Source organism: Octopus bimaculoides, chromosome 11 (assembly GCF_046866305.1).
Source record: "Octopus bimaculoides isolate indiv1 chromosome 11, ASM4686630v1, whole genome shotgun sequence".
NCBI lineage: Eukaryota > Metazoa > Mollusca > Cephalopoda > Octopoda > Octopodidae > Octopus > Octopus bimaculoides.
The window spans coordinates 50,653,669-50,666,687 of NC_142938.1; the positions used below are offsets into that span (position 1 = coordinate 50,653,669).

Here is a 13,019-nt window from a genome sequence, read left to right on the forward strand (position 1 = left end):
ATTATAGAAGTCACTTGCCCAAGGTGCCACGCAGTAGGACTGAACCCGGAACGATGTTGTTAGAGAGCAAGCTTCTTACCTGACACCCACGCCTGCGCTTAATATATATATATATATATATATATATATATATATATATATATATATCGATGAGTATTGTCTCTCTTAGAATGGATACAGTGTAGTTCCGAGGTCGAAACGAAAGTTGTGCTATACATTAAAAGAAAGTAACAATGTGTACTTATGTCTGTTTAGAGTTTCACAGCGAAAGCTTCATAAACTGTAGAGTAACTCCACTAAATTTATATTAGTATACTAATATACACGCTTTGTTTTAACATACACGCACAAATTCATATATCTGCATATGTATGTATAGAGGTAGAAAGATAGACAGACACACAAACAGATAAATATAGATAGATACATACATACATACATACATACATACATACATACATAGATTGGCAGAGAGGCTGGCAGATAGATAGATAGATAGATAGATAGATAGATAGATAGATAGATAGATAGATAGATAGATAGATAAATAGTCATGTCTGCAAGTGTAGAAAGATATATAAGGAGAGATAAACAAACAGCGAGATTCAGGGCTGAGAAACCTACAAGCAGGCAGAAATTATTTTTCAGAGCTATCCATTACTCATCACCTGTTCCTGCTTTGATCCCGTTGCATATGCATGCTATTTAACTAGATTTAAACTAGCCATATCCACCCGACACTTCAAATTAAAAAAGAAAGCTCCCACATCAAAAAAGATCTTCCTTACTTATATATATTTGTCTAACATCTGGAAGACATTGCGCCAAGAGATGCGATATCCTATTTTATAAGAATATAAAAGTCCTTATGGAATAAAATAGCTTAACTCTTACACGTCCTCTGACCAATCAAGATAAAGCTATAGCAACCAAACGTTAAGCGTTGTGTGAGAGAGAACGAAGGTAATGATGGTGATGATGGCAATGATAATGATTACGATGATGATGATGATATAATAATAATAATAATAATAATAATAATAATAATAATAATAATAATAATAATACTCTTTATTTGCTCTTTTACTCTTTTCCTTGTTTCAGTCATTTGACTGCGACCATGCTGGAGCATCGCCTTTAGTCGAGCAAATCGACTCCAGGACTTATTCTTTTGTAAGCCTAGTACTTATTCTATCGGTCTCTTTTGCCGAACCGCTAAGTTACGGAGACGTAAACACACCAGCATCGGTTGTCAAGCGTTAGTGGGACAAACAGACACAAACACACACACACACACACACATATATATATATATGTATATATACATATATACGACGGGCTTCTTTCTGTTTCCGTCTACCAAATCCACTCACAAGGCTTTGGTCGGCCCGAGGCTATAGTAGTAGACACTTGCCCAAGGTACCACGCAGTGGGACTGAACCTGGAACCATGTGGTTGGTAAGCAAGCTACTTACCACACAGCCACTCCTACGCCTAGTGTAATAATAATAATAATAATAATAATAATAATAATAATAATAATAATAATAATAATAATAATAATAACAATAATAAAAGATGTGAAGTAGAACCAGTGTGTGCTTATTATTGATATAATGACCCACCCAAAATAACCCCCCCCCCCCCCCACACACACAAAAAAAAGAAATGTCGGAATAGTCATTGCAAAGAATGCCTTTGATGATAAACCAGCTCAATGGGAGCAAATCTGGGGTTAAAAAGCAGCAGCCCTAGCATCACCACCATCAACAACACAAACCTATCGTTCGTTAAATTTCGTTTACAAACAGATGTTAACACTGTGAGGATATTTTCTTACGGAAATTTCTTTGAAATATTTTAGTATTTTGTAAAAGACGGCAGAAGTTGCAGCTGTACATATATTGAGGTTTGTTATTATTTTGTAAGTTTTTTTTTGTGGGATTTACACGAGTGCTTTGTGTTTATTTTTTTTTTATGTTGTTCTATGTTGTTTCTTTATTTTATTTTTTTATTATTATTTATTATCATTATTATTTTATTTCTTATCTTCTTTTTTTGCTATGTCAGATTTTGTTGGTAATGTGTTGTTTCGTGTTTTTTTTGTTTCAGTCTTTTTGTTCTGTGTCTGAATATATATCAATCATATGGTGAAGAAAGAATTTTGCAACGTTTTATGCTTCATATATACGTACATATATATATATATATATATATATATATATATATAATTTCAGTTCTCTGTAATTAATGATGTTGTTCAATCAATTCATTATGTTTTCTAGTGTTTTTTTGTTCTAATGAAAATCATTCCTGATGACGTGTAAGACAACTAATATATTTAACTTATTTTAATCGTTAAATATAGTTATACACAGAAATGTTTACATTGAATGAAGACATGGATATATAAACTCCGGTGTTAAATCTCTTTTTTAAATGTATACATTTGAAACTTTGTATATATATATATATATATATATATATATATATATATATATATATATATATATATATTTATATATATATATATATATATATATATATATATATATATATATTTATATATATATATATTTATATATATATATATATATATATATATATATATTTATATATATATATATATATATATATATATGAACACACACACATATAACATGCATATATATAAAGTAAAAGGTTTTTAAAAATCTAGGCAGATATGTATAAAGCATCACTGTTAAACGCATTTATTTAAGAATATCCAAGAACTAGATACCAATAAATGCAAGTAGAATAAACACCCATGTTAATTCCTCATGTATGGCAAGTAAATCCAAATATCGTTTTGAAGAATTTCAAGAAATTCGGAGTATAAGATAACAAAAATAAGAATGGAGAAAATCACAATTTTAATTGGTAGTTATCCTATACGATACCGACAATCGTTGCTGTTATGTCAGCATATTTAGATACAGAAAATATCAGTCAAAGTAATATATTCGAAAATATATTAACACAACCTTGTCAAGGCAATCTAAAATTGGTTAACTTCAAAGAGAATACAAAAAAAAAAGAAGTAGAAGATCGCATACAAAAAGAACTTGAAGATATATAACATTCTAATAAAAGTCAGTTTAGTATTTAGCTTCTTTTGGCGTCACAAAAAAATAAAAATTAAGCATAAGAATTCTACATTACTACAATTAGAAACACAGGAATTCTACGTCACAGTAATTAGTTATCTATTTACTAAATATACTAAAAAATTCTTAGAAAAATTAAGCTTACTATATTATATGAAAAACCAATTATAATTATTGAGTTATGCAGAATTGAAACCTTTAAATGCTTTTCTATATTTGTGAGAACATTTCAATGTAAAATTACCTGTATAATTCAATTATATTAATTTAGAAATAATTATATAATACTTTTGATCAGAGCAAAGATCACATTTAAAATTACCAGTATCGTACGATGGTGCGTGACTAATAATTAACCACTTTAAATCATACGTTAATGTTCTTATCTTTTAAATCCCAAATGCATTTGTTAAGATTCGCAGAATTACATTTTCTTCTGTACTTAAATGAATGAGAATGATTATGAAATCTAGATTTTCTGAACTAGATTTTGATACCTTAAGTAAAAGTAATTCTGACTGATTATACAGTTAAGTTAACACCTTGTAATAATATTAATTATAACCCTACTTGACAACCTGTGTTGGTTTGCATTTCGGCAAAACAGACCGATAGTGTAAGTTACAGGTAAAAAAAATAAGTGCTGAAATCAAATTTTTGCCATTGAGTCTTTCAGGACCGTGCTCCAGCATAGCCGTTGCCCAATGCCTGAAATAAGTGTTTGGGGTTTATTTCTACTAATTTCCATTGTCGGATATCTTTGATTACATATGCTTAATATTGGATTTTTTGTATTTATTTATTTGTTTTGTTAGTTGTTAATGGACAGGATAGATTACTGGCAAAAATACCATATTCTGTTATGGTGCAATTTATACATTTGGATTTTATTAGCAGACATCTGCGAATGAGGCATTTCTCCGGTGTATTAAATTGACGGAAACTTTATTTCAGACATGTGAACCAAAGTTTATCATGAAGCTTCGCGGATGACAGTAGTAATTACATTCAGTCCCGTTATTATATATTAGAGGTTCAGAGTTGCCTATATACCAAATTGCTATAACTCAGACACGCACAAAACACACACACGTACACACACATTGTGGAAATTGATATAAACACAATTATAGATATTTGGTTCTTACGTACGTTTCACCATTACAGTTATTTGGGAATCAGTATTGGGTGTTCGAAGTGCATCTCGATGCCTAACTGCAATGGATCATCAGGGGACAATTCATTGTATTTTGTCTGTTTTGAAAACTGTAGCGGTGACACGTATGTAGATACTAAATATTTAAAAGTTTCTCTCCGTAGACAAAATACAACAGCGATTAGCATATTCATGCTTGAATCTCCTGGGATGTATTAAGAACGCATATGTAAATTATTGCTTTCATTTTAATTGTATTTTAAGGTAATATTTTTCTTTCCAGAATTAATATTCATTTCATTATTTTGTTCAAGCACCAACATATTTGATAAAAGTTAAATCATAATTATTGCATGTTTGTCATAAAAGCCATCAAGTCTAGTATGTCCACTCCTCTTGCACATCTTATGTTAAATCTCTCTCTATATCTCTTTTGCTCCCTCCTCTCTATATCCGTTAAAGAATCACTGGAGAAATCAACTAACTATGTAACCAACGAACATTTATATCTATATTATATATAGATAGTGCCAAGAACGGCCTCAGGTGGGTTGATATTAAAAGGTTATTTTCTTAACAAAATGTGCTATATAATCTACTCATCACAGTCTTTAGAATATGCAAACTTTTAAAACGAATATTTGTCACGAACCGCCATTTTTAAAAATGGGGTTATTTCTCCAATAACAAGTTTACTCCAAGATTCACTGGACTTGACGGATACTCAATACAGAATGCAGACTAAAAGAGAGGATAAAGAGAGCTAAAAGAGGAGAAATATTCAAGAACTAAAGAATGATTTTTTCATCTTACCTTTAAGCATGGCTTTGCCAAATACTGATGCATCTCGATCTAAGGTACTGCAGTTCCAACGTTGATTTCGTAATTGAAATTGACATTCTTTTACTCCTATTTGAACTCCTTCCCTCAGGCTAAGCATCACATCTGGATAAATGCGACACAGCTTCTTCTGTTTCCCCACCAATCCAGGGATATTGCTGCACATCATTCGTGCGCCAACCATGTGAAGAGGGTACTGACTGATAAACCTGAAAATAATAATGATAATAATAATAATAATAATAATAATGATAATAATAATAATAATAATAATAATAATAATAATAATAATAATAATAATAATAATAATAATAACAATAATAATAGTGATAATAATAATACATAACAAAAACACCAGGACTTACAAATATATATAACATACAGAAAATTGCACTATTGGGTACTGCACACATCCTACGCAAAACACTTTCAATACAGTAACCATAAGAGCATCACAGCAAACCACAGCACATACCCAAGGCACACAGAGCTGCGCTCGGTAGTGAAGTGAAAGTACGTTATAAAAATAAAACTACTGAATAATAATAATAATAATAATAATAATAATAATAATAATAATAATAATAATAATAATAATAATAATAATAATAATACCAACAACAACAATGTTGTATCTTGGATAGGTAGATTATACCAATAAAAATTAATTCTACAACACATTTAATGAAACAATAGGCCATCTTGTTTCGAGATGTCCTGTGCTAACGCCATACGAATATAAAAGTCGCCACGATAGAGTAGGAGAGTATTGACATTGGAAGATATATAAGCACTACAAAATCGACACTGTTACTAACTTGTATGAAAAGCATCCTGTGTCAGTTGAAGGTAAAGATGTCACCATCCTCTGGAATTGTCCAGTCAACACTGCCAGAACAATCCAGGCTAATCGACCAGGTATAATTATTAAAGACAGGTAAGAAAATATTTGTAAACTAATAGATGTAAGTGTTCCTACGGATAAAAATATATTGATAAATGAGTTTGAAGAGCTTAATAAATATAAGGACCTAAAAATCGAAATACAGAAAATGAGGAATCTTAAAGCAAAAATGTTCCCGATATTGTTGGTACTCAAGGTATGATAAAAAAATAAATAGGATGTCAGAAACATTTAGACAATATCCCAGAGAGCCATATCTCAAATAAATACAAAAGACTATGCTGACAAGTACTGCCCACATTCTTAGAAAAACTATCAATTCAAATTCCGTTTATATATTTGTTTTGCAACATTTTTGGTGTGAAATCGTGTGTTGAAACAGATGTTGTACTTGGGGATGGTCATGTTACCAGTTTAGCTAATAAAAACACACGCACTGTATATTTGGTGTTAATTTGCTTCAGCTTTATATTACATTACATTAATCCTATTTCGGCCAGAGTTCTTTCGTCACACTTCTGTGACCTCATCAGTGGTCCTTTGCTTTCTTCTTTCTTATGTGTGTCCTTCTTTGCTAACTATCAGCCATTTTGTTGGCTGATAGTTAGCAAGGTGAGACACACAAAAGAAAGAAGAAAGCAAAGGACCACTGATGAGGTCACAGAAGTGTGACGAAAGAACTCTGGCCGAAATAGGATTAATGTAATGTAATATAAAGCTGAAACAAATTAACACCAAATATACAGTGCGTGTGTTTTTATTGGCTAAACTGGCAACATGACCATCCCCAAGTACAACAATATCAGGAGGGACACACATAAGAAAGAAGAAAGCAAAGGACCACTGATGAGGTCACAGAAGTGTGACGAAAGAACTCTGGCCGAAATAGGATTAATGTAATGTAATATAAAGCTGAAGCAAATTAACACCAAATATACAGTGCGTGTGTTTTTATTGGCTAAACTGGCAACATGACCATCCCCAAGTACAACAATATCAATTTAAATGTTTTTGTAATATATAAATGCATTTCTGTACTGCCCTCCCCACTTCGCTTTCCTAAGCTTTCAGTTGCATCTCAACATCTCTTAATCTTCACTTGCCCTATGGTGTGTCCCGGCAAGGGAATGCATCAAACATGCAGATTAAAATAATGATAATGATAATAATAATAATAATGATAATAATAATAATAATAATACAGTTCTATATTTAAGAGATGAAGAATTATGTACATTATTTACACTTGACGGATATTTGTCCTCATCCTGTTTGTTGTTAACACAACGTTTCGGCTGATATACCCTCCAGCCTTCAGCAGGTATTTTGGGAAAATTTCGAACCTGGGTTCTCATTCCTAAGGTATTTTTCGATGTTGTTGTTGTTATTATTATTATTATTATTGAAATCGAACTCGGAATCTTGGGGTTAGTAGCGCGCGATCTTAACCACTACGCTCTTAACTACGGTCATATGGCGTAGTGGTTAAGAGCGCGGGCTACTAACCCCAAGATTCCGAGTTCGATTCCAAGCAATAATCTGAATAATAATAATAATAACATCGAAAAATACCTTAGGAATGAGAACCCAGGTTCGAAATTTTCCCAAGACACCTGATGAAGGCTGAAATTTTTAAATTATAGAATTTGTGGAGAGTAAGAGCTTCGAACGAACAAACAACGACAGTGTGGACCTACAGAGTAAGCAATCGACGAAGAGAAATATTAATGGCAGTTAGGCCAAGATACATTGTAATGAATAACGCCTGGAAGAAATTTTGAAAGGATATAGAATAAATAGAAGAGAAGAAAATAGTAGAAGAGAAAAAATGTTGGGAGGCGAGAAAAATGAGGTCCAGCTAAGTGAGCGTCGTATCCAGAAAAGACAGAGGTGAGAGAAATGGCCTGTAGTCACGTGGAAACAAACAGGCAGACGAGAAGGGGGATGAGGGAAAGAAGCAAAGGGAGTGAGGAGAAATGAGAAGCAACGAAATATAGCAGGGAGTGGAAGAAAGATAGACAGAGAGCAGCAAAGAAGGAGGGGGAGAAACGGAAAGTAAAGAGGATTATAGAGAGGTAGAGAGAAAGAAAGAGAACATAGTGTAGAGCCGCAGAAATTATAAATAAAAGTAAAAACTTATTGTGGACAAGGCTGTGTGGCGTTTGATTATAAATAAATAAACATAAAATACATCAAGTACAGGACATCACCAACGAATGAAAAATACGTAAACACACGAGTGATATGTACAGGACAAAATATCATAAAATATACAATAAGAACACCAACGGGTGAAAAATACGCAAACAAATAATGAAACGAATACGAGACAAAATACCAAAAGAAGTGTACCCCATTCTCAGTTGTCGACTGTTTGTTACTCTTTATTTCGAGCTTTCAACAACAAGATAGGAAATCTTCATAAAATAACAGCATCCAGAAATTTTTAAATATAAAATTTACGTATTTTTCATTCGTTTGGGATGTCCTGTACTTGATGTATTTTATATTTATTTATTTATTTATTTATTTTCTTCCACTCCCTGCTATATTCATACAGTGTTATTATATCAATATATGTGGCTTCTAACTTAAACTGCCATGTTCTACTGTGATAATATTTTCCCAGTTTAATGTAACGTAGTCGTTCAGCAATATCTCTGCTAAGATGAAAATCAAAGCATAGCTTGATGGGGTTTCGATTCAAGAGCTTAGAGGTAGTAAATACATATAATGCAATATATTTTGTCTGATGCACTGCTGTTTCTGCTATCCATGGTAATGATAACTTAATGATTACTTACATTAGTATGGACAAATAAATTTATGGAAGAAGAAACTAGTTGTTTCGTTTACTAACGTATTACTGATACTTATATTATCGAATACAAAATGGCTGTCGACAAATTTCCTGTATCTTATTCCACTTAGAGTGTTTTATTGCTGTTAAATAAATAACAATAATTTTCATGACAGCACTTACTAATTAACTTACTTTCTTCTATTTAAAATATTAATGTCGCCTTGGATAAGATTGAGAATATTTCGTCGTAGATGTTGCAGATGGTGTTTTTTGGATGTATTTATTACAATAAATTAATAACGGTCATAATATATTAAAATTAACGCGACATTATTTAAATTGCCGTACATAGTAAAATACATCCATAGCATTCCACTTGCTCGCATATATAAAAGTTGATTTATGAACAGCGTAACGTCTCTTAAAAGATATTTCAGATATGCTAATGTAGGATTTAGTACATGACACACACTAAAGGAAAATGGAGGCGTTTGCTTAGTAAACAATACTCTACATTACATTTACGAACGAAGGGATACACTTAGTAAATTTACAATTACATTAATAATTTTTTATGAACCTGAGTAACTGCTGACTGATTTGGATGCATTGTTACTAGCTATATATCGCGGTTTAGTATAGTTACTGAGGTTATGATGTCGGCCATACTTTAATACCACACATTCGTTATCTACGAACGAATGTGTGGTAAGAAGCTTGCTTCCTAACCACATGGTTCCAGGTTCAGTCCCACTGAGTAGCACCTTCGGCAGGTGTCTTCTAATATAGCTTCGAACCGACCAAAGCTTTGTGAGTGGATTTGGAAGACGGAAACTGAAAGAAACCCGTCGTATATATATGTGTGCGTGTGTGTGTGTGTGTATGTGTGTGTGTGTGTGCGTGTGTGTGTGTGCGTGCGTGCGTGTGTGTTGTGTCTGTGTTTGTCCCTCACTACCGCTTGACAACCGGTTTAGTGTGTTTACGTCACAGTACATTAGCGCTTCGGCAGAATAGACTGATAGAATAATTACTTGGACTTAAAGAAAATAAGTCCTGGGGTCAATTTGTTCCGACTAAAACCCTTTAAGGCGGTGCCCCAGCAAGGCCGGTGTCAGATGACTAAAACAAATAAAGGATGAAAGGACAAATGAAAGTTAACTGTAACTGACGTGTCATCTAATTGAAACTCCGCCCCCATTCAGTCGCAACGTAAATTATTACAGAGCCAACAGTTGTCTAAATTTGTTTACCAAACTCTACTCTAAATGAAATCACTTTTATAAGCTTTTCAAATGGTACAATTCTTCAGTCCTGCAGTTTTATTTCTGACTACTTTTATGCACCACACAATAAATGTCCTTCAGACAGTAAATATCCACACTCACGCACATACATGTATACATACATGCATACATACATACATACATACATACATACATACATACATGAAATCGTGCACAGTTGTGGAAATCAGTTACCCAGCGGATGTTAACATAAAGGTGAAGATAAATGAAAAAGAGAACACCTATGCTGAACTATTGAGAAATCTGAAGTTACTCTATCCAGATTACAAGTTCAGGTTTATACCGGTAATTATTGGGGCGCCGTGATATGTAACACACTGCCTAAATACCAATATTGAGAAATTAGGCTTCTCAAAACCAGAAAGGAGAAAGCTAATTTGAAAACTACAGATCCAATCTATCACTGGAACTGCAAAAATCTGTAAAACTTTCCAGAAGTTTATCATTTAAATATATATGAGCATGTCTAGATATGCAACTATATGCATGAGAGTACATAGATAAAACATACAAATCTGCACATACATACATACATACATACATACATACATACAAACAAAAATACCCTGTTGTTGATGTTGAAATTCCAATGAAGGAGCCTTAGCTCTATGTTAGAAACCGGTTCTTTCTCTATTGGCAAGAAATTTTGAAATAAACTGAATAATGACATACATACGCAAATACATACAGAGAGATAGACAAACAGGCATAAGCAAAGACAAACAGATAAAGATATAGTTAAGTATGGCTGTAGAGAGATAGATTACCCAGCAAGTGTTGAATGATTTGTGAATCCTGTAGGTAAAACACCTACTCATCTAAGTGTAAAAAGAGTTTCATTAGACGTGTATTTTTAAAACTTTAGAAGTAAAACGAGGTCTGAACCTAATAAATGCTCCCAAAGAATACAGTACCTTTCCTTAACACTTAAATATATTAATATACAGTGGTGAGTAATTACGTAAGATAAAAGAAAATCACTATCGCATTGACAAAAACACGCATGTGTGTGTGTGTGCATGTGCGCGTGCATATATATATATATATATATATATATATATATATATATATATATGTATATGGCGGGAGGTTATAATGTTACATTAAATGCATTGGTTTCAGTACAGGGTACGTGGATTGGCTCCATTCCCGAGTACAGGGGGCTGGGTTCATAATAGAATACAGTAACAAGTTCAATTACCCCATTACAGAGGACAGCTGTTGGTTCATTACAGTAATTGGCTCCGTTACAGAGTATCGTGAATGCTTCATTAGAGTACAGTATTTGGGTCCATAACAGAGTACTGTGTTATTCTGCTGAAAATTAAAATCAGTCCTGCAGTAGTTTCTTCGGATCAGATATTTTCTCTCTGGATAGTTGTTTCCAGAAGTCAGAGTCACGGAGCGGAAAAAATCCAGGCTACATAGGTTTCCTAGCCAGCAGAACCTTCGAAGTAATAATTTCCCAACGAGGCATACTACTCCACAAGCTACTAATCAGGCCGAAGATACCTTAGTACTGTCGTCAAGGGGTCCCAAGTTAACTCGCAGAAGATTTTAAGGTATATTTGGCCTGATAAGTAGCTAGTAGAGTACCCTTATTCAGTAATTATTACTCCCGAGGTTCTACTAGCTAGAAAACATATGTAGCCTGGATTTTACCTGTTCCATTCCCTCAATAGGGATTTTTGTTCGCATGCATAACAACCATAGTTGCTAGCCGTGAACTATAAAATAACTTTTTTCAGCTTATCGAAAAATTTGGGAAAAATTTACAATCTTCTTCGCCAATAAACTACTATTGTTTCAGAAAGTTGTTTTTTATACCTTCTACGAACTGCTCGAAGATTACTCAGTCCTCATACGTAGATGCTTGGATATTATAATGATATATTTCGGTAGAATAGACTGATAGAATTAGTAAGATTGTTGTTTCGATTCCTGGACCGGGTGACGCGTTGTGTTCTTGAGCAAAACACTTCATTTTAGGTTACTCCAGTCTTCTCAGCTGGCAAAAACGAGTAACCCTGCGACAGACCGGAGTCCCGTCCAAGGGACGAATATATATGGCACAGAGTCCGGGCAACCGGTCTTATGAGACTACAGCTCGGGATTACGTACAGACAAAATATATTGCATTATATGTATGTACGACCTTTTCGCGAAGTCATTATTTTGTATAGTCGTCATTTTCCAACTTCTAAAAGAAAGAAGCAGAATCGATCGGTGCAAATGAATGTAATCAGTACGGAAAGTATCACTGCAAAGTATTTCTATTAATTGGACCAGTTTTGTACATCATACAGCATGTGTTATCACTAAAACATCCTTGGAAACTTCGACAACATTATAATTGATGAATTCTTTATATATCTTACTATTAATCTATCTGTCTAACTGCTAGTCTGTTGGTGTGTCTTGCATTCAGAGCCCAAGACTATGAAGGTTATTAAGAAAACAATAATGTAAATGATCGCCAATTGCCATATTATGTGCTTGTTGTTGCTTAGCCTGAACAAGACACTCACTGAGCCAACTAAAAGCCAATACTGTTTTTCATATGGATAAATAGCGTTCTTTTAATAACATTATCTTGCAATTGGAACATGGGACGTGATTTGCTCGAGATATGTTTGCTATTTCTAGCAGGTCACGCCACCACATAGACGTCTTGTCCAAGCGAAAACATGACGTTCGTAAACAGAATAAAATATGTTAAACTTTACGATGACTGTGTTATTGGATAAAACTTGGAGCTGTAGGGCCATTCTCGCGTGACGTACATGGTAGAGACACAAATTGTGAAATATCTAAGCAATAAGTCTTGAATATTTACAAAAATTGCATTGATACATTTCTCACAATAAAGTTTTACTACCCAGGC

The 13,019-nt window shown here is 33.3% G+C and overlaps 2 protein-coding genes across 4 annotated transcripts in view; one reads left to right on the top strand and one right to left on the bottom strand.

Annotated features, from left to right (window-relative positions):
* The window catches only part of LOC106880752 (protein Wnt-2b), a 180,781-nt gene that overhangs the window by 65,338 nt on the left and 102,424 nt on the right, over positions 1-13,019 (bottom strand). The window contains exon 2 of the mRNA XM_014930849.3: positions 5,098-5,333. Within this exon, the coding sequence (XP_014786335.1) occupies positions 5,098-5,333 (236 nt within the window). The remainder of the gene's footprint in view (positions 1-5,097; positions 5,334-13,019) is intronic.
* The window catches only part of LOC149133325 (uncharacterized), a 411,948-nt gene that overhangs the window by 6,190 nt on the left and 392,739 nt on the right, over positions 1-13,019 (top strand). The window lies entirely within an intron of this gene.